Genomic DNA, 22,978 nt, shown 5'->3' on the forward strand with positions numbered 1-22,978 from the left:
AATAATGTATACCAGTGAACATATAATAATAAATGTGCCCCAGACTTGGTATGTGAACACATATGTTATCTACTCCATCAAAACCAGATAGACCAAACACCACTGTGAAGTCAGGATTTTTCATTTATTGAAGATACTTTCTCATACATTTTCCTAATCTTACAACTGCTCTAAAAAAAAAAAACCTATCTGTGTACTGCACAAAATGAAACCTGCAAAGTTTCTCATTTCAGAGTGTAAAAGTAATTTTTGGAATTGGGCAAACCACTGAGGAAGCGGCTGATCCGATCATGAAGCCGACACTTATCAGGTGTAGAGGGTTCTTCCTTCCCTCTCCGGCTCCGACACGCAACAAAGAAAACATCAATTATAGCAACAATAAAATGATGACAGCCTGCAAGGGTTACTGCGAGAAATATGTCTTCTCCCTATATCGCATTACTATGTGTATGAAAGTATTGCATCGGTAACAATTCAACGCACTGGGCCCGAACTCCCCCCTCCCAAAAAATTCCTGGATCTGTCCGTGCATGCGAGTAGGAAAAAGGTGGTACGCTGAGTGGAATGTTCCAGTATTGAAATGCTTTGTTTTACATTGATTTACATGGGATTCTTTTGTTGAAGGAAATTTAAAGGAATGATTGACTTGCATTCATTTTAGCACAGTGATTTGCATCATCTTATGCACAACTATTACCATAGTAAGAAAATTGATGTTAACATCTTGCCATGCCCTCCTTGAATAGATCTCCAATTCAAACTGGATGGCACAATCCACTCATTTGATGAAGGGTGAAATCTAAATGGCCCCATTTGATCAGGTGTACCGGATTCTGCCACTACGGGTATAATACATGTACTTGTAGGTAATGAAAAGCTATTGTAATGTAACTTGAATGCACTGGGATCACCGAAGAACAAATACGCAAATAAACCACTGGCAGTGTGGCAGGCATACATCAGTAAAATGCTCATGTTCAACTAGATATCTGAAAGGTACCCATTTGCGCCCATGCGTACAGCACTTTGAAAGTGCGAATGCCCCTTCGAACTTGTGTGCAGCAGTCAGTGTGTTAAAATGCAGTTGCAAATGCTCCTTTGTGTCCAACTAACTTCAGTTCAATAATCGATGTGCCATTTTAGATTTTTTTGCTCCGTTTTTGATTTTTATGATAATGGCTAACATAGTTATAAGATAGTGTGATGCCTTTCAAGGCAGAAACCTCAGCGTTACAGCTATTCCCCACACTAAAATTTACCTGAATTTTGGAAATTTTGCTGATGAAAAATTTTGTCTACTTTGGTGATCTTTTGTTTCAGTTAATGACATATGCTGATAAGTTAAGGTTTTTCAGATCATGTCAATGGGCAACGGTTGGGTTAAAAACAAAAATTATAAAATTAAAAAATACTAAAAATGTAACTCCCAAATGAAATCTGTCTTTCTGTAATGACTAAAAAACAGCACCCTGATTTGTCAGGAAACAAACGAAAACTTTTTTAAAAAACAACTTGTCAATGTGAGTAAACCAAAATATAGACTTTGGACAGTTTGTCTGATGTTTAAGTATGAAGTCGTAAAACATGATCCCAAGTAAAAATCACAACGTGGACCCGTTAAGGACAAATTTAAAAGGTTAGGAAAGGTGTCACCAGCCAGTCTACCTTGCTGTATGTTAAAAAAAGTAAATGTCTCCATCTCGAGCTGGCCAAAATATAAAGCAGATTTTTTCAAGACACTGCAATGTCCTTGGGAATGATATTGTCCAGCTACAGTACTGGTACATGTAGCTATGATACCTTATGCATGGCAGATGTTACGATGACCTGGTCCAAATTCTCCATTTTCTAAAAATTTCATTGAATTCTTTTTGGTAAATCTGGTGAAAAGAATAGAAGCCATTAGTGCGGGGCCGTTCTGTTCTCACGTAGGTGGTACGCGTGAGTTACATTCCTCTGCGACCAATTGGGTGTCAAAACTTACCAAAGTGTGTGTGCACACTCCAGCCGAGGCATGCGCGTGAGGGATGGCCTTGCAGGAATGGTGTGTCCTTTGACAACTTTACTTTCTGTTCCAAAACCCTCAGTTGTGTTTGAATGTGGCCCAACACTCTCTGTTCGTTCCCTTACAGTAACAGCCAGGTGTGTAGTTTCAATATATTTGAATGATTAGCAGGGGTGTGAAATCTCTGCTTTTTAGCAGACTTCCGCTTTTTTTTGTTGAAAATGCCAAATTGATTTTCTGCTTTTTTGCTGTCAATGGGCCATATTTCCTCATTTTGCTTCGTTTTACACGCACTGATTTTTCTGTTTTTTCCTGACATGAAGTAAGCTTAGTAAATTTTCGCTTTCACTGATAGCGGGCTTCATGACAACTGGTGTGTGGTGTGCAAAGTTCTTGTGTCACGCATTCCCACGGTGGTTTTGCATCATTTTATACAGGCTTTCAAATAATTTTCGGACGTAAGGTAATCGAAATATCAGCGCAACACTTATGTACAACTGTCCAAAGAGGTTCTGACTTGGATACAGCCCTTGATAAGACTGATCCTCAAGTTATAAATCTGTGGAAATGGACGGTAGACATGATGGGCAGGCAACACGGTCCGGGTCTGGAAAATCCAAAAGCCTGGACATGCGATGTATGCGCAAGTTGTGCATTATTTTAAGAACTGAAACTTTGAAAACATGCTCAGGCCAGGAGAAAAGGGCCAACTCGCTCTACCTCGATATTTACGATTTTGGCATACCTATTACTAGTTCATTTGGAAAGTTATATTATAAAAATATACTTCTGTGCACAAACCTATGAGATTTTTCTGAAAAAAAAACGAACCAGTTTTAAATGCTTCAAAAGTTTCTCGGCTATTCTTCATGTGTAGGACAGGTCTTCACTTTCTGATGGCTGTTATTATATATTTAAGGGGAAATTAGTGTTGTCTGTATATGTAAGTCTTTCCATTCATTTTAACCTCTTCAAGAATTTCAAATATGAAGAAAAAGTAAGATTTAAAATATGCATAGCCTAAATTTAAAAAAAGAAAAGAAAAAAGATCAACAGTTGCACCAGGAGGCTGTAAAATGCACCATACCACAGAGCTTCTACATTTCAAGTTTTTCCCAGGGCCTCCTTAAGGGCCCTGGACCCCATGCCATATATGCTTCCCACTCCCAATTGTAGCTAATTTGATTTTTTTTATTCCACTCACACCCCTGGATTCGGCTAATGTACAAACAATCCTATGAAGTAGGAAAATATAATATGTATGAGAAGAACTGGTAGCAAATTTATGACATTTTAAATTTAAAATTCAGCAATAACTTGACGCAAGTGGACCTTGAGCCCAAGGCACTTGTCTTACACAAACCCCTCATTGGAACTGTTACCACTGTTGACAAGGCCATAAAATATAGAGGTTGGGTCCTCTAGAAGTTCTGCTGGACTGGCCAGCTCGGCCACCTGACCACTGCTCATGACCAGCACCCGGTCGCTGTCCATGATGGTGTCCAGCCGGTGGGCGATGGTCAGCACCGTGCTGGCCGCAAACTCCTGCCGGATGGTCCGCTGGAGGAGACGGTCGGTTGCCATGTCAACGCTGGCAGTGGCTTCATCGATGCACAGGACCTGAAGCCAGAGAAGAAGGGAGCAATGGAATCATCAGTAAATGTAGGATGGCTGATTAGAGGAAGAGGCTGTAACAAATGTCGGATACCTCCGCTGGGAATAAAATGCCAGAACTGAGGAGGAACTTGGCAGAGGGAAAATGTGGAAGTACTTGACGGCCAGATTATCTCAAACAGGCTAACAATAATCAGGCAACTTCTTTTACAACATCTTGGCAGTATGAGATCCATCTGTGCTCTCAACCCATACCCACAGTCAAAGCAAGGAGGACCACATATCGCAGAGAAGAGGATGTAACGAATATAAAAAAATCATATTCACAATGAGAAAATCATGCCAACAAAAGACAAGCGGAAACCCTCGATTGAAAAAATGGGAAAGATCAAAATCTTGAGATGCAAATGTTTGACATCAGGATATCTGGACAAAATTAGTAAATTTAACTTAAGTATATTATCCCTTCTTCACAAAACCTTTCTCACCTTGGCACCGGTGAGCATAGCTCTTGCCAGGCACACCAGCTGTCTCTGACCCACAGAAAACTTGCGGCCTTTCTCCCCAGCCTGAGCCTGCAAACCTCCCAGGCTCTCTACCACAGATTGCAGGTGACACTTCTCCAGCACCACCCAGAGATCCCTGTCTGAGAATCGTCCTGTTGGATCCAGGTTTTCCCTGATGGAACCGATGAAGAGGAAGGGATCCTGGGGTATGATGGCAAGCTTGGATCTGACAATGGGGGGAAAAAGGAATGAGGAAATTGAATTTGACATCAATTTAATGAATCATTGTATCTGAAAATAATGTAGAGGGTTTGCAATGCTGCCATCTTGCAGGCCCGTGCTTTTGTTCCACTGTGTATGCACAAGGAGGTTTCCCTGTGGAATGAAAGAACTGCCCTGCAAAATGGCTACCACGCAAAGTCTCTATAACCAGAAATTTCTGCTTGATGTTTGGAAACTTTGGGAAAAAATCAGCCATTCTCTTACAAGCAAGTCATGACGTAAAGACTACAAGGTCTGGTCTCTGAACTCCTCTTACCTGAGTTCCTCCAATGACAAGTGCGCTAAATCCACTCCATCAATGGATACCTGACCACTCTGAATTTCCACCATTCGGAATAGCACCTGTAAGAGTGATGACTTCCCTGCCCCAGTCCTTCCCACAATGCCTAGCTTCTCTGCAGGTTGTAGGTCAAATGTGACTCCATCCAATGCATTTGGGAGGTTTGGGCGATAGGCAAAAGAGACATTCTTGAAGGAGACTTGGCCATATTGGGGCCAGGAAGGTGCCACCTATGAAAGTTCAGTAATAAATGTCATTAATCATAATATCCTTCTTAAAGGAGTAACTCTCTTAAAGTATCACTCAAAATATCAGGCAAATATGTCCAAAAACCACAGGGCCACAATATCAAGTACGCTGACACTATAGTGAGGTTATAGTGACTCAGTCATTTCAACATGTGGTAAAAGTGCATTATATCCTCCGTTGCATGACAAACTGACGTATCGTGGATAGTTTCTGCAACACTAACTGTCGTATCCTGTGTACCAAGTCTATGGACAGTACGTCACAGTCGCTCTGTGGAAAACGATCCTGCATATCACTTTGTGGTGAAACCGATGATATGTTCTCTCTCTAAAATTCGTGGTATGTCAAATTCATCCGGTCTTTGAGCGCATACAACCAATAGCAATAAAGACGTGAAGTGAATACGAACTTGGAAACACCAACTCCCGTCTTCAGGTTATCCAGGTCTGGACCTAAAATCCACTTTTTTTGCCATTATTGTACAAGTCTCATCAGGGAACCGGAAGACGGCGCAGAGCATGTGCTGTGCTCAGGTACACACGGGACACATTCTTAACCCCTTCGCGCTGGTCATTCTTTTGACCGTGACTGCTGGGCTGTGGTATGCCCTGAATGGAGGGTTTTGTCCATCAGCAGGCCCCATTGAACCAGCAGCTGCATGGTGAATAGACTGTATGTGTGGTATGCACTAATCTTCACACGAAGCCGCGGCTGTCGACGGTGCCCGGAGCAAAGGGGTTAATTAATGTGACAAACATCATCTTTGCAACAGCATAAGCGGAAAAGACAACTGATAGAACAGGTGAACTGAGCATGCTAAGCATGGAAGCCACTCTGTGGAGGTTTCTTTTTGTGGTTGCTGGAAAATCCATACTGCACTGCAGCACTCGTTGGTACCAACACAGGATTTGATAAGCAAATTTTTGATTAGCTTTAATGCAATTTAAAAATACAAACCTTCAAAATGCACCTTTGTGTCCCACTTAATGTCATTTTCAATTTCCGTCCCACTATCGTAAAGGGCATTTTCCTGCCTTTTGGATTTTTATGCTATATTCCAAAGGAATGTGGAAATATTTCCATATTCATGAGCAAAACCAAGAAAACTGTGATCTCATCCGGAAAAAGAACATCAATGTTGCATTGGTTTTTCCGCAAAAAAGAGCCAGATTTTTTGATATTTTGTGGCCCTGAACATTGTTTTCTCTAGCAATTCATTGTTGTGTAACTACACAGCAAAAAGTCTGCGCACAACCCTTCCTGAGAGATGTTTCCAGTGAGTAAATTCTGGGTTCAAAATCTGAGCAGAGAACCCAGGCACTGAAACATGTCTTCCCTGGATGACATCACAGCAACAGCACCCTCAGTTGTCCAGGAAAGCACGGGCAATTTTTAATCTAAAAAAGGGCCCTTTTCAGTGTGTCTTTAAAGGGGATGTCAAGCAATTTTCATTCATGGGAGAAGAGTTTAAAATCGCAGAAAACCGGTGTCCAAGAAAAATTCCCTGCCACTACAATCATTTCATCAGAGCTGTTCAAAGAACTGCCGCCAAGCAGTTCCTTTTAATAGGTGATCCCGTCACTCATGACTGGACCTCCAAATTGACTTGTAACTTGCAACGCTGGCTTTCACCACAATGACGATGATACATGACAAGGGGTCACCGTCATTCTGATCACAGCTTACCTTGCGCAGTCCCTCTTGCTGCTCGTAGGGTAGGCCCTTGATGTACTGCTCAGCCCTCTCCATGCTGACCATGTTCTTCTCGGTGTCGGTGAAGGTGGTCACCATGGACTGCAGCAAGGAGCTAATGGACAGGGTGTAGGATATAGCCAACCCAACCAAACCTGTGGCAGAACCCCCCATACACAATTCGATCAGTGACAGGCATCTCCAACTTTCGTAACTGCACTCTAGCAAAATGCATTTTCTCAGCTGAGAGAATCGAGAAGAATCACTTCTTTGGAGTGCTCCTTTTGGCAATATGATCCATTGTTACAGGTAAACGCCAATGATTTGTTTCAGGTGGGTGAAATGCATACAGGTTGTATTTACAATGGGCGGTGCAGCATGGTGGGGGGGGGAAGTCATAGTGGGGTGTGTAAACCCGCTCCCGATATTTTGTAAAATGTGCTCTCTGTTGATGTCATGTGAATGTCAGAAACTGAGGGGCCATGAAGGAAGCCATCGATGAAAAGTTGGAGTCAGACCCCCCCCCACTTTATCTTGAAGGTTGGGTGATTGGCGACCGGTTGAGTGACCTGTAAAAAAAGTGTCTTTCAGCATGGATGGTGCCCTTTTCACATGTACTTTGAATTCCCCACCCCGAAATGAAAATCACCTTGCTGGTCGCTGTACAATATGGGACAAATCACCCAAAAATCTCTGGGTTTGGTTTGAGCACTTCTAATGGTGTGGAAGTATTTCAGTTCATTTTTACAGAATCAAATGTATTTGCCAAATATGATGCCTGTGACTCGCACACTTGATAAAATATACCCCACCACCAGGACACCAATACATACCTGGACTGACGGTCTGAAATTGGTGTTCCAAAACAGATATGACAGCCACGGCGGTAACGATGCCAACACCCAACATCTGAAGGCAGACGGACAGCCAACACGTCACTGCAAAGCTGCAGAAACGAACCCTCTGATTGGTCTCCAGCTTGGTAGCATTCTCCAATCGGAACCTGAAGCCAAGAAATGACAACCATCACGGAGCGTATACTTGGACAAAAAGGGAATGCAACTTAACAGCAAGTCTCCAGCCGCAGCATCTGAAAATGAACACGGTTCAGTTCGATCTGTTCTCACAGACTGTCAATGTCCTGTTAACCTTCCCCAGGCAACCAAAGGCATACGTGGTGGCTGCTTACACATGAAGAGTCTGTCTTTCTTCCGTGAATGGGAATGGTTTATCTCTGTCTTACCTTTCTGTGGCTCTGAGTGCCCTGATAGTCGGTAGTCCAGCCAGAGTCTCGGAGAAGTGGGCGTAGATTGGAGACATGGTCACACTCTCAATCCTCCTCAATTCACGAGATGTCTTCCGGTAGTAATTCTGATCAAACAACAGTGAACATTCTACAATTAAATAGTCGTTATGACATCTGTTGTTCCGAAGTCTGAGGTGTTGCTCATTTACATGCTTTGACACCTTGTCAGTTCAGAGGTACACACCAACAATCATTTTCTTCACGTGAGGCAGATCTACTGTTTTGAGCAAAATCAGGTTAGAGTAGCTAACCAGTAACGACAGCAGTCTAGGGACTTCAAGCTATGTCATTTAATCTTTCTCTGCTCAAAGACTGATGGATATTCATTTCAAAATATATATATCAGAATTCCAAAATCAACATATGAAAAATTGAGGCATTTTCTTTTGCAGGACTGTTCGAATCATTTCGGTAAATTGAGGGGACAGGTCTCCGATTGATGCAATGATGCAGTGTGAAATCCTCACCAGATTTCAGTTTGAGCTGCATAAAACCGACAAATTGGAAACGAAAACAGGAAAAGTAGCTGAAACAAAAGCCAAGGACTGCCGGGTTTGTTTTTAGCTACCTGGATGTACACGTAGAGTATAAACATGGGGAGCAGTACGATGGAAAACCATGGCAGTCCGTAACACACCAAGGCAAAGGCACCCACTGTGCTGAAAAGGGAGGCCAAGAAGATGTTGAAGACAAACGGGAGGTCATTGTCGATGGTGTACACGTCCGAGGAGAAACGATTGATGATGCGGCCGATGGGCGTGGTGTCAAAGAAGGAGACGGGGGCCTGGAATGGAAGTCATCACAGAGATACAGGTTCAAATGATATACTTTCAGAGTTTTGCTAGGCTATGCTGATGTTTTTTTTTCTGTAACAAGTAATGACCGCGTGACACCTTGACGCGAGTTGGCCCATAGCCGGCCTGTCTCAAGATTGTGGTTTGTAGCTCCCCTTACCCCATCACCGACTTCTGCCGCGAATGTGACCTAGCTGCAACACTGACTCTCAATGCCTGATTAAGAGTTCTGAACAGTTTCAAACCTCAAAACACACTACACACCTATGGAGTATGAATAATCACACATGCAAAGAGACTGGACACTCCTTTCTATCATCTCTTTTTCCTTTTGACAAAGAAAAACTGACCAAACCAGCATGCAAACCTGGAGCTTCACAAACACTTTACAGCTCCAGTCAATTTCATTTGCTCCACACAAAAACTCCCTCTACCTTCAAAATGCTGGCCAGAAGTTTGCTGTGCACAGTTCTGGCAGCGCACAGGCCACCGTAGGCAAACAGGAAGGCTCTGAACAGGGTAAAAATGCTGTTTGCTCCGACTATGCCACCGTAGATGCCGAGAAAGAAGACAAGGTTGTCATCACTTGTCCGGTTTATCCTGGTGTACGGAACTTCTGCAAGAATGCTCAGTTCCCTTTTTTCAGTTGAAGAAACGAAAGGGAAAAGAAAACAGGTTTCTAAGATTCCGCACTGCAACTGAATTAGAAACTTGCTCGGGCAGTGCTGGATATAATCATCTTGCGGGTGCATTCTATATTAATCAACTTTTGCAACAATTATTTTCCCTTAAAGTTTTGTTAAGATAAACAAGTATGGTTCATTTGTTTGGAAGTAAATTTTATGTGAACTTGACATCAAATATACATCCATCAAATCAAGGCAAATGAACTTAGGGAAACAGGTTAATGAGTTGGTGAGTACTCCTCTCTTTAAGGCACAGACCTCTTGAACGATTGCTCTTTATGAGTACAAAGGTCAATTTCCCAGAACCACTGCTACAGGTATCATACAGGTAGTTCAAAAAGATCAATTCAAAATTATTGCGTTTCGAAGAACACATTACCATTTCTTTCCCACTCGGCAACCCCCCCTCCCCAAACGATCTTTGCCTGATTGGATGATTCTTGTCACCATCATGACACTTGGAGCTAACCTTGTGATACTTCTGTCATGGCCAGTGGCATCACTGCTGTAGCTTGAGCTGATTGTGTCGTTGGTGTGGGAATGACCGACCCAGTACGACAGCCACCAATCGGTCATATTCCTGGAAGCTGACAGAAACAACGCATCTCAGTTTTTACATCTTTTCAATATTAAATGAGGAATATATATATTCAGGCAGGTCACAGGAGAGTGGTGAAGTGGTTCTTTCCTCGCCTTCAACCGCTGGAGTCCAGGTTTGATTCCCGGCTCGGTCCATACGTGGGTTGGGTTTTCATTTCATACCCGATTCCTCAGCCTTTTACCCAGAACATTCCTCTGGGGCTTCCTCCCACCTCTAAAACTGCAACTGTTTCTTATTGTCTCCTCTCTGCAGGTTTTTTCAGGCTTGTGAGCTAGGGTGCACTAGATAATTTTGAGGAATCCCATGATTACCAGAATTGCAGGAGAATAATAATTTCATTTCATTGTTTTTATTCCAACTTGGAACACACCTCCTAACTCTGGGGAAGGATACCTCAACACTTTGAACAGGAATATTTAAATATAAATTGCCTGGCATAACCGAAGTCAGCAAGAGTAGCTGGACACAGTAACATTGAGACCACTGCTAATATCTAACCTTGCATTAAGAACATCGCAATCAGGACACTGGTTGCAAGGAGGCATCCTACGGCATTCCAATACGCCTTATAAACCTTCAGCTTGACCACGCCCACATCTTGCTCCTCCTCCTCAACCAGCTTGCCATCCTCCTCTTCCGTCTTTGGCTCCGCCCCGTCCTTTTCCAAGTTCTTGCTGTCACCTTCGGTCGAGTCTGTGATTTCTCGGTCTTTGTACTGCAATGAGGTCAGCAGGTTCTTGTTTTTCAAAATCATCGAGGGATGTCCTGCCAGGAGGAAAGGGAGGGATATCCATTCTTCTAGAGCCATGTTTGAAACTCAACTTTCAGAACAGAATCTCAAGAACTACCTTCAGGAAAAGGTTCAATTAAAGATGCACTGAAGAAATTTTCTTGACTTTATCATTCCCTTTGCAGACTTGCAAATATCATTAAAAGTGACAAAATCTACCAATCACAAAAATGAATTAAAACGTTACTGATCAAGCAACGTTGAGAACAAGCAGGACCTCAGCACAGACCACAGCAACACGATTCCCAACGACCTAAACTGCAAACCCAATTCTTAACAATGACAGTGTAAATGGCAACAAACAGTGACGAGCATTCAAGCTAGATTTAATGGTGGACTTATATAATACATATAATACATATCGTGCAAGACATCAAGGGAGCAGCATGTGACACTGGTTAAGTGTAAGCTCTGGTTAGCTTCAAAGTCGCGCAGAAAAATTCCTGCACATTTTTGGATAACTGTCACTGCCCAAAGTTTCAACACTTTCGGCTCAATTTATACTTGCCGACATTTGTAATTTCTCCACCTTCCATCACCACAACCACATCGGCTTCCTGAAGGTACTTGGTATGGTGGGTGCAAAGGATTCTGGTCTTGTTTCTGAGCAATCCCATGATGCACTGGGAGAAGATGTGCGCCCCTACATGTGCATCCACAGCAGCCATTGGGTCGTCCAGTAGGTACAGGTCTTTATCCTGAAAAGGGTGAGAAACTTGATAACCATACAAAAGTAAACGTCTTGAGGTTCTTCTGTGTTTGCTTCTTCGCCAATATAAAGAGAAACACGTATCTAACCAGGGTGAAACTTTTTGCATACAGACCAGCAACTTTTGGTAAAGCCACATTCTCATGGTCTTATTTCACACTAAATACGGCGTGTTATTGCCCTGTCATGCAGTTTGCTCTTAGTGCAAGCAGTCTAATATAGCCACTGTGTTCAATATTTTTCATCATGCAGAATATTTTTAACGCTCATCACAGCGTGAATAGGCCCTAACCAGTGTTGTAGTCAAGTACTTTTTTGAGTACCAAATTCTCTGCCGAATAGTGAACAGGGTAAGAGGGAATAACGCTTAAGTACACGGGCATGTACGATACACGTACTAACATAAGATTACAAAGTAAGATGACTTCAGACCATCACCGTTGAACAAAAATTCAGTTTTTAGGAAAAAAGTACTTGAAACATACTCGGTCGAGTACTTTCTGAGTACATTTCCCCTTAGAACTTCAATTTAACTTGGAGTGTTTGAAGTCTTACATTTAGATTGTAATCGTACATTTGTGCAGTTACCATCAAATGCCTATGTACTAGAGCTTTATTTCCTTTTATACCCTGTTCAGTATCTTGCAGAGAACCTTGGTACTTGAAAACTACTCCACTACAACACTGGCCCTAACACTGACCTGATAAACGGCTCTGGCCAGGGCCACCCTCGCCTTCTGGCCTCCACTGAGGGTCACTCCATTCTCTCCTATCTCAGTCAGGTCTCCTGCTGGTAGAATCTTTGGAGAAACGTCAACTAAAAAATATAAGTAACGTGAAATTTCTTCCAGAGACAAGTTCTAGATCTGTGCAAGACTAGTGTGTGTGTGTTTGATTCATCAGAACTTTGGAAATCGCAGAAATGGTTCAATGCAAACTGGAGAAAGTAAAGATGATGTACGGTAAAGTTTGCATAATCAACAACTGTCACAGCATGCCTAACTTTGTCATGTAACCCCACAGAGTTTATTTCTTTTAAGTTAAGAAATCATGTTTCCCCTATTTAACAAATACGTAGCTATTTCTCTACACAAAATGGTGTTTCCTCAAATTCATATTTTCATAAGTGTTGATGTTGAGTCCAAAACAAGTCTGTCACAAGTTATCCAGTTCCGAGCCAAATCTGGTCCTATGTAAACAAACTGTGACAACCACAGTCCTCTACTGATCATCTCCAGTAACTTCTGGCTGGATTTGTGTGACGTGATTTATCTGTGATCAGACTAGATGTGGACTCCACTATGACACGGGTCACACTTTACACGTGCCATTCCTGAATTAGTTCTGTAGCCATCGAGGAAAGGGTCTTTTGCGAGTTAAATTTGAATAAAATCTGGTACACTGAGTTATCTGATTGCACACAAACATAACGATTTAATTTTTAAAGATTAAAGACACTGTTGCTATACCTCATCGTTCGAAGTAAGCTTTTGCATAGCGACCACCATCTCTGAAATGGACTGGCTCCTTTGTGCCCTTCTTATCCATTGATAACAGTGTATTGAGGAAAGGCGTCTCTAATGTTACTTAGCAAAAGCTTGCCCCAAATCACAAGGTGAAGCAATAGTGTCTTTAGTCTGAAGAATTTAAGTTGTTAGGTTCACATGAATTTAAAGAACTCAGCGTACCAGATTTTATTCAACTGCAGCTTGCAAAGGGCCCATTCAGTAGGGTATGTAATGAGTTGATTAGTTAGAGTTTCCAAGGCTATTTGTGGGTATGCTTTTGAGAGAGTGATTGTACGTGGAAAGTATATCCCAGTGGAGTGACCATGCAGAGGAGATAGAATCTATGTTGAACTGCGGTGACTGGGAGTTTTACTTACTCTGACGTCTTCCAGGAGAGCGCATGCCTCAATGACCGCTCGGTACCTCTTGGCAATATAATCTGTGCCAAACAAGACGTTATCCCGCAACGTAGCATGCTGCGCCCAAGCCTCCTGAGGAACCAGGCCGAAGCCACTCATCAGGTCTGACACACTGATGGAACCGCCGGTGTGGGTCATCTCGGCTGTAATCGCAGACAGGAGGGAACTCTTGCCAGAGCCCACGCAACCTATGACCCCGACCAGCTGACCCTGTGGGTCAGACCATGTGCGTGTGTTGGGGTGGGGGGAAGGAAGGGAATGGAAATTATTAGCTCTTTGCATAGTCAATGTGACCGATTCACTTCATCATGGCAGAGGAATTGAGTATCATGAAGCTGGCTGTGTGCTGACTAGCTGAGGACTTTGTATGGGCCAAATGTCACGAGCTGCCACAGGATTTATTAGTGTGATTATCAGCGGAAACGACGCCAGATTATGAATGTTTTACGCTGATTGTATGCAGTACGCCAAGCAAATAGCCCAATTCTTTCACAAACGCTGACATCAAAATAACTCCCAGTTTTAGTTGAGTTGAAAAAAGGGTTGTGGATGAGTCCATCACAAGTCCTTTCACAAGACCGGTTATGAGTAACAGGGTGACCAATGACAAAGGAATACCTTTGCCACAGTTCATTTCTCGTAGCTTGGGATGTAGCTTAAAGACTGGGTGACTTGTGATGGACTTACTGGGACTTGTCTGTCACACTATCAAGTCAAATTTCAATTCCAATTGAATGTCTGGTCACAAGTCAACTGAGTATGGACAATGGTGAAGGAAAGGGGAAAGGGTCTCCACATGGATGACCTGAACCTGAGTTTTGACTGACTTTGGAGGACATGAAATCATTTTCTCACTTCAAATGTATTTCTGTCCCTTCATGCACTTGTGAGTGTGGTCATCCCCTGTGATTTGACAGTACAAAAGTCTGCACACCTACCCTGCCAACGCGTAAATTCAAACTGGACAGTTTCAGGACACCTGTCCCCTCCTCCCCCTGCCCCATCCCATCTACATCTTTCCCGGCTGGTCTGCCAGACTTCTTTGCCTCCTCATCCCCAGAGGTATTCTCCGTTTTCCTGGGGTGGTCCCATTGGAAGCTGCCGTGCTTGATCTCAAGGTACGAGTTGGGGTCCATTGTGTCTTCTGCATACTCAGACATTGGGTGTTAAATTCAAGATCCACATCATTCCAAGGAAATATATCTCAGAATGAATTTCTTAATCTGACTCGACATCGTATGATGGGGAGATGAAAAAAAATTCTAGGTTAACTGTTCATGGAGAGCTGGGAGTCATGTCCGTAAGAAGCATAGCTATTAGTGATCGCTAGAACTTAACAGATGCATCAGAGGAGCGTACCTGGGGTGTAATAGGTTGGGGGATCCAGCTCCTGTAGCTCCAAGAAGCCCTTGACTCTCTTGACAGATACCCAAGCCTGGATGACGCCATTAAGGACCCAGGGAAAGCTGTTGAGTGGGCCGATCAGCATGTTGAAAAGGGCCAAGCTGGTAAATATCTAGGACGGGAAACAAATTTCACAGTCTGAGCATGACGGATGAAGCATATCTCATCAGTTCACCCATCATCCCTGACCGTAACTTCTTTAAATCCCATCTGAAGACTTTCATGACACACTAAAGCAGAGAGATGCCATTTTTCTCTTCCAACTTGACAGCAAACTAAAGGAAGGACACTGTAATACTGAGCAATACTAGTCCAAGCTTGCATTTTGTACTAAAAAGCTGCACACTACCACAGTCAGACAATTCTTACTTATAATTTCACAGACATTCAAATAATGAGCCTGAATTCAGGATGGTTCTAAAGAGGTGTTTAAGGAGGCCAGTTTCACTACAGTGTTGAAATAATCAGGGTCCAGGGGTGATACCTCCTGCTGATCAGCCATCAAATAGCTGACCTCATTCGGTCACGTGACCTGGGACTACCTCATGGTCATGTGACCAACCAGCTACCAACCAGTCTCAGCATCAGCCCTCATCCAGTTGAGGACAGGTACCTGGATAGGTCCAAAAAGCTACAGTGACCAGCGTTTCATCCATTAACAAACTTCCTAGCTCAAGGTGCAAGCAGAGAGGGCCACACACCTTAGCAGCCGTGAGCGGCTTTCCGAGTAGTGAGTAGGTGGTGAAGGATAGGATGGAGATGAGTATGGGTGTGGTTGCCCAGAAGTACACGCACATGGCGTCCAGATACTTGACTCCTTTAAGACTGCTCAACTCCTGGTCTCGCAGCTCCTTGATCCGGTGCGTGAAGTGTTTTTCCCAAGCGTAGAACTTAATGACACGGATACCATACAGGATCTCACTCATCACCTGATTAGTGGACACGGTAAAGCAGTTATTCGTTGGGAATGATTTTTTTTTCAAATTACAGGCCTTTTTAAAGTCCACGCAATGAAAAAAATTAAGATGACAAACCTACACAGTCTGAATTTAGTATTTTGTGACAACAACCTTGACTTTTGCCATCAGCATAGAGTACCGAAGTGTGACGTCATTTAGAACCAATAAATGCCGTACAAACGAATGGAATACGCACAGGCATTGGTTCACAAGCAGGTTCTCGCCCTAATGCCTTTTACACACACGATTGGGCTTGTGACATAGTCACTTCAGTGCTCTAAAGCACAGAGCTTAGACCTAGCCAGAGCCAACGAACCCAAAGTTAAATACAGCTGCAGTGTTCTTGAACTCCACGTACAATTACAGTTTCAGAAATAAAAATGCAAACCCGTATTGCATGGCGAGGGCACTGTTGTGTGACATCATGCATATACAGATAACTGAATAATGTTTCTACATGAATTATAATAATTTCATTAGGAAGAGGGTGAGATTTGGGGTGTCCAACAACCCCACACTTCTCAGTTAGCTCCAATTAGAGTTCTGTTTCATACTAGGTTTTAACCTGCTTAATTTTCCCATGACCACAAAACTGCATGAGGCCATATTCCACAGCCTGTCTCTGATTTTTCTGATTGGTTTGTGACAAATTTGTCTGAATAATTTCAGAATTTCTCATGTGTGCTTCAGCTCGGTTGTTGGCCGTCCAAAGGTCCTCACACATCTCACTGAAATACCCCCATTCTGTGTCCAAAAATTGGCCACATCTCTACAAGGATACGACACGCAGAATAACAGCGGAAGAATGATGTTGAAAGTTGGCTGTGAAGTTCAACATTAGTGGCTTCTTTGCAGCTTGACCTAGGTGGTACAGGAACTGGAAAGCAACCCACCGGAAATCAAGCAACTGGACACCAAGCCTACTGGGACTTGAGTGTCCGCTCTGAGCTACTGACCTTTATCCTGCTGTCCTTGTGACGCATCAGATCTTCAAAGTACTTCTGGATCTTGACTGTCAGCCATTTTGTCATAGCAATCAGCAACAGAGTGAAACCAACTCCTAAAATCAGAAAAATAAATATTCACTCACTAAAACAATATGCGGTCTGGTGGACTTACATGTAAAATAACACTGAAAATCCTAGACCGGCAATCACTTTTGTTTTTAGCTTAACATTATATCACTTTAGTCTCTAGAAGAGTTGCATACAGTACAAACTACATGGTTTTAGATTTAATCGGTGACAATGCCTGAAAAAACATAATTGAGCCTGTGGAAGGGTGGAGAGTAACTGGTTCATATTTTTATGACAAAAAATGGCTTTAAATTTGCATATGAACAAGACTTGAGAGATCTTTTGTATCAAGCAATGACACATGATATGCAAGACCTTGTTCACACGTGTTTGGCAGGCAGAGTAAACAAGCAGTTTTGCTGAGAGTGGTGCTTGTTTATAGAGAAGACAGGGCTTAGAAAGGTGGCTTGTACATACATGAAGAACTCTGAATTAGAGGGCTGGAAATGGTCAAGAATTTCCAAGACCAGGCACAAGTAACAGGGCATGTTCAATGACATGGGAATTTTATTGCAGTTGATTTGAATGGCCTGTAATTTTCCATTGAGACTGAATGCCTTGAGATGGTCTTGTGCAATTTGACAATGTCGCACCTTTGGGCAAGGTGCATTACTTGCATATGAACACAGCAGACAAGGGTGGATTCAGATCCAATTTTTTTGGGGGGGGGCGGTGCAAAATTTTGGGGGCGGTGCAAAATTTTGGGGGGGTGTCAAAAACTTTCTGAGGGGTGAGGTTACATTTTCAGGCTTTTATACGCTTTTTGGAATGCATGGAATGAAATAGATCATATAATCATCTTTCTATCTCAATTTCTGGGCTCCTGTTTTAGACTGGGAGGGAAGGGGAAGGAGGCATGGCCCCTGTTGAACCCCCACTGGATCAGCCCTAAACAGGAGATGCAAACTGATCTGAAAACTGACCCGTAAGAAATGCCAGTCCCAGTTGCTGATACAAGAGAAACAGGGCGACAGTGACCTTGACAGGGAGGCTCCACAACTCATGGAAGCTTCTGCAGACATTGATGATCCTCTCTGAATCGACGCTCATGAAGTTCACAATCTCACCGGTCGTGAACTGCGAGGCAGTGGTAGAGCTGACCACGAGGGCCTTGCGGTAAGTCGTGGTGACTAGGGCAGCCCGCATGCGGATCAAGATCTTGAAGATCTGGTAGTTGTAGTGGATAGACATGAATGAGCCGATCAGTGACGAGAGAAAGAGACCAAGGGCATACAGCCAACCATTCCGGACTGGTTCCTTCTTGTTCTCCATGAAAGTGACCAAAGCATTGAGAAGTAGGGGTCCAGCAAAGGTTAACATGTCACAGACAAATTTTACTATTCCGAGTGAGAAGAAGCGAACTCCGAAAGCTTTCAACAGTGCCTGGAGGAGGGTGGGTTGTGCACATGTCTTTGACCTGGGGTTTCTGACTTCATAAGATGGCACTTCGTCATACTGACTGCTATAGCTGGCTCCCAAAAAGCTGTGGAGTGGTTCTTCAGAAAAGAGAGAGCCTGCAGGCATCTGGGAATCCTCTAGTCGAGATGCGTTGTACGTCCCACTGTAATCCGTGACTCCCTGGGATAGCTTACCACGGAAAAAGATCCTGCCAAAGGCCTGCTCCACATTGTGGGTCTGTAACGACCTGGGCAGCCTGAATACATCGTCTGGGCTTCTCAGCTGACCCTGCGCTCCCCGTCTCATCAACGGCTGGATCCACCACAAGATAGCCTTGGACAGGAAACCGCCTTGCTCCTCAGCAATGCCAAGATCAGGGAGGAGACCGTACTCATCCAGCGTGTAAGACCTCCTCCGTCCTCCCACCAAGGGTGATGCCTCATCCCAAGCACCGTCATTGATGCTCGGAAAGATGGGCCTACCTCGATTCTTCTCGTAGTTCTTTCTGGCGAGTTTAGGGGAGGGCAACACTGACACTAAATACAGCAGCTGCAAAGCAAATTCTACAAATGCTAAAATTCTGGCAATCTCATCCAACTCTACTCTTTCTTTGTGAACGATATTGCGAAAAACTCGTGCCACCTTCACGACAGTGGACAGAAAAGTTAGGGGCCACATGAGCAGGACCGGTAAATGACCCCTCACATGATTTGTCCCTGTTCTCCGTAGCTTGATGAGGTAAAGGGCATGCACAACCCAGGCAAAGAAAACACAACCATCCGTAAGGTATTGAACTGGCGCAAGTGGCTTTACGGCATGATTTAAGCTCAAAATTATCCCCAACACTGGTGACAAGCTGGCGACCAGAGACACGACAAGCCGTATATGTACAGCTCGTGATCTCTTCAAGTTTTCATGCTCTGTGTGCTGGATGTGGCCTATGTATAGGCCGCTAGTGATGGCAAGCAGAGCGTAGCTGGTGGAGTCAAAGACCAGGAGCTCCTTACAATACCCATAGGCTTTGTCAGGCCAGAAGAGGGAGTCGTTATTAGGAGGCCCACAAAAGTCTTGCAGAGCTCCTTCGTGGGTAGACATGCTAGTCATGATGTGCTGAACCACGGACAAAGGACGATCATACACCTGACAAAGATCCTGTCATTCCTGTGTGCAAGATGGGGGGATAAAAATTAGAAACTTAGGAAGCATTGTAAGTGGTTAATTTCTTTCACCTCAAAGATATACCCAGCAAGAAATGAGACCGAGGGGTACCCCCCAACATGTCCAGTCCCTATACACATTCCAGACTATTGTTACTTAACACATCCCCCCAAGATGTCTGAAAGGAATTCCCCAGATTCCTGCGAGACAATGACCAACACAAAGCAGGGGGGGTTCTCTCCGTCTCATACCTTGCTGCATACGCTCAAGGAGACTTAATTTACAAACACACCTGCATTAACAATGGTGTATTTGAGAGAACAAACAGTTCTAAAAAAATTGGGGATTTGAAAGCTCCAACATGGCATGGTCACTGTTACATGCATCATTGTCATCATAGTCTTTGTTGGCATGGTTGGGATTGACTGGTCAATCGGCATGATTGCACGATCACCATGATCACGTTGTGCTAACACTACCAGTCGGACCTGTGCAAAATCTCCAACTTTAATTGTCGCCCTCAGATGAAAGCTGCACTATGATTGGCCCAAGAATTATTCCAGTGACCAATCATAGCACAGCTTTCATCTGCGGGTGACAGGAAACCAACAAGGAAAAGACAGGAGCTGTGTTGCGATTGACAAAACTATCGTGCTGCTTTCAATGACGGAGTGAGTACACGCTGCAGATTTTCTGTGGCGTGGATGGATAAAATAATAATGAATTTCACCATTTTAATGAGATAGGCTAAGGTTGAATAATTAACCTCTAAAGTAGACATCTAACCTCACCCAGGAGGATGTGATACATAAATTTTATTGCACAAATATCTTTGATGGCAGAGTAAGCTGGCACAATCGCAACAGGGACAATGTGCTTATGCGAGTTTGCTACATACATCTGGAAGGTTTGTATAAACCTTACAAGTTACACTTTACAGTTAATCTGATGGTTCACGTACATGTACATGAACTTGTTTGGCTCCTATTCAGTGTGTATATTAATGATCTTGAAAAATCCTCTGATTTACTTTCGTTCATTCTCTTTGCCGATGACTGCAACCCATTTCACAGTCAAGACCATACAAAATTGATTGACATGATTTTGTAGATGTGCATGTAATTTAACATGGTAAACCTTAACCATTATGATCGTTGACAAATTTAATCATGTCATGAAATTCTGTCAAAAATTGGACGCCTGTAAAAACTGTGGAAAGAATTTCACATATGGACACCGTTTGATACCTCGTGCACAACCCCTATTGGACTGGTCTGAAAAATTTTAAGTGTTTTCTGCGTGAACCGTACAACATATTTTTTTCTTCTTAAATTGAAACTTTTCTGGACATGTTTTTGCTTTCTGACTGGCGTCCGTATATGGAACTCTTCCAAAAACTGTGATAGTATTACTCCGTTCTTGAACCGAGATGCTGCAGTGCGCATGCTGTGCACTTCTGTAACTCCAACGCTCACCACAAGTCACATGGACAGTCCAAATACTAGTACTAGACTCCGAGTAGGCCTAGCTCGACGAAGAATCCCCTCTAATTTCATGAATTTAGAGGGGACTCCTCCTCCACGGTCCAAGCATGATCAAGTTACTTGGATTGTGCTATGTTCAGCTTGTGAAGATTTATTAATGTTTACATTACCTAACATTTTAGTTATTAACTACCAGTGCTTGTCTTGCCTGAGGCAGTCCCGTGACAGTCGGTCGTACGACAAAACAAAACAATGGACGTTTTACGGCTGCATTAGATTTACGGCTGCGGCTACTTACGGACGCCCTCTCTAAAGCCATTGGACCTAGCAGCGACATCGAGGCCTTTTTCCAATACCCAACTTCGTCTCCATGCAGGCTTCGTGTAGGAGACCAATCCGCGATTGTGAGCCTGAAGCGTTAAACTTAAATTTAAGTAATCTAATGTTTTGCATCTTATTTGATGTTTTGTGGCACTATGTAGGACTTACCGTTGCTTTTAAAACCTCAAAGTCAGGAAGTAAAAAAATAGGTGAAGCCTTATGGAGCCCAAGTCGAATATTGGAAAACGGCCCGAACTTGTTCCCCCATCGAGGTTCCTCATGCCAAGAGGATTCGAGGTGGCTATAGTTACGGCAACCGTATTGCGATTTCCAACTTCTGTAGGATCGCGCTATACTAGCATTGCATATGTTTTACATTTCTTATCTAATCGGCACGCACGCCGTTTTGCAATCACGACATAGCTCGTTTTTTCTCTCCCTCAATCATATCACATGTTTACTTTTCATAGGGGCTTACATGTTTTCCTTTTCTGTTTTGGTCTTTTCTTCGCTTGGAAGATTTTTTAAAAGGGAAATAAAGTCCGAGATTCATCGTTTCGCTGTAGACTAGTGGTCTAGTAGTTAGTGTGTCCAATGCAGCCTACTGGTTATGGTGGTGAAAGAAAGCAGAGTTGCTGGCTCGAGTCATGTGACTTGGACTCGAGTCGCTATTCAAGTTTTGTGACTTGTGACTTGATTTGTTACTTGACTTGACTTGCAAAAATGACTTGCTGCCACCTCTGCAAGAAAGTAGACGGAAACCTATCTACCGTTGCGTTTTTCTCAAAGGGAATTAGGGTGCACCCCCGCAAGTAGGCCAGAAATATGTCTGCTGAGCACATTACTAAAAGTTGTACTCAAAATATTCTATATTAGAGAGTCCTGAGGTCCATGGAATTGGAAAATTGAAAAAAATAGGGCATTGAACCTCTGGCCTGTACCCAGGGCTTCCAATTCCGAGCAATTTGGATGCAAGTGGGTCTGAAAGTGGCACTAGTTAGCCATTTTGCAGAGGGATGCATTTTCAAAACGGCTACTTTTCCGGGCAGTGAAATTTCCTTCATTTTCGGGGTTGTCTCTTTTGGGTAAGAATTTCTCAAAAATTCATCCGTCAACCCACTAAAAATTGAAAGAAAAACGAAAGAGGGCATTCATTTCGAGCATCATTTTGCTGTTCAGCTTGGATACCTGTGCCTGATGAGAGGTGTATTTAAAATAGTTTTGAAATAAAAGGATTTATCATTGATGTCTGTGGGAATGGGTGCACTTAGACAACACAGTACGAAGTTTCCGCGAGGTACAAAGACTACCGCAAGTGTCGTTCGTAGCACTGAAATAAAACCCAACCAACAAACATAATGCAAGCACCTTTGTTGCATGAGTTGGAAAAGCTTTTAAATTTCTATGTTAATGCAAATCTCTAAATTCATGACTAAAAATATGACGTCCCTCATGAATGCTGAAACTCATTGCTCTTTTACAGAAAATGCCGGATGATTTTAGTTATTTCTTTTTATATTTTGCAGTCGTAGATTTCCGTTTAATCACACAGTATTACTGAAGTACCAAACACGATATTAGGATGAAAGCATCAGGCCCCCACTTTTGGATCAGGGTTTGGCCCGTTCCCATTTTGCCAATCCGGTTCGTATGTGACTTCCTCACAAAGGTGGACCCCCCCCCCCAGAATTTGGAGCCTCCCATTGGACGATCGCTGAAGTTACGCGTTAACTTCCG

The 22,978-nt window shown here is 43.2% G+C and overlaps 1 protein-coding gene across 4 annotated transcripts; it reads right to left on the bottom strand.

The window, feature by feature from the left end:
- Nucleotides 1-105: 105 nt before the first annotated feature.
- On the bottom strand, nucleotides 106-21,500 carry LOC110974298 (ATP-binding cassette sub-family C member 10-like). 4 transcript variants are annotated; one of them, XM_087135269.1, is made up of 19 exons: nucleotides 21,410-21,500; nucleotides 17,804-19,439; nucleotides 16,761-16,864; nucleotides 15,547-15,774; nucleotides 14,801-14,957; nucleotides 14,380-14,585; nucleotides 13,400-13,651; nucleotides 12,216-12,314; nucleotides 11,314-11,503; nucleotides 10,514-10,780; nucleotides 9,884-10,001; nucleotides 9,163-9,364; nucleotides 8,503-8,718; nucleotides 7,872-7,999; nucleotides 7,462-7,631; nucleotides 6,623-6,783; nucleotides 4,664-4,917; nucleotides 4,108-4,351; nucleotides 106-3,625 (listed from the first exon to the last, which is right to left on the bottom strand). In XM_087135269.1, exons 2-19 carry the CDS (start codon nucleotides 19,380-19,382, stop codon nucleotides 3,359-3,361), a joined length of 4,842 nt encoding a protein of 1,613 aa, XP_086991395.1. In that variant the 5' UTR covers nucleotides 19,383-19,439; nucleotides 21,410-21,500; the 3' UTR covers nucleotides 106-3,358. The 4 variants fall into 4 exon arrangements, with proteins under 4 accessions (XP_086991395.1, XP_022081531.2, XP_086991390.1 ...); XM_022225839.2 differs by lacking the exon at nucleotides 21,410-21,500 and adding an exon at nucleotides 21,091-21,197; XM_087135264.1 differs by lacking the exon at nucleotides 21,410-21,500 and adding an exon at nucleotides 21,114-21,174.
- Between the last annotated feature and the right edge of the window lie 1,478 nt (nucleotides 21,501-22,978).

This window comes from Acanthaster planci, linkage group LG01 (assembly GCF_054643075.1).
Source record: "Acanthaster planci isolate LZ-2023a linkage group LG01, COTS_SCS, whole genome shotgun sequence".
In the NCBI taxonomy this organism is placed as follows: Eukaryota; Metazoa; Echinodermata; class Asteroidea; order Valvatida; family Acanthasteridae; genus Acanthaster; species Acanthaster planci.

What these genes read in the sequence shown, in the direction of transcription:
- LOC110974298 (XM_087135269.1), bottom strand. Translation starts at nt 19,382, where the DNA reads ATGACTAGCATGTCTACCCACGAAGGAGCTCTGCAAGACTTTTGTGGG. An exon ending in TGAATTTACGCGTTGGCAGG is followed by an intron (nt 13,652 to 14,379) that starts GTAGGTGTGCAG and finishes TCTGACCCACAG; the next exon opens with GGTCAGCTGGTCGGGGTCAT. An exon ending in TGGCCAGAGCCGTTTATCAG is followed by an intron (nt 11,504 to 12,215) that starts GTCAGTGTTAGG and finishes CACCCTTTTCAG; the next exon opens with GATAAAGACCTGTACCTACT.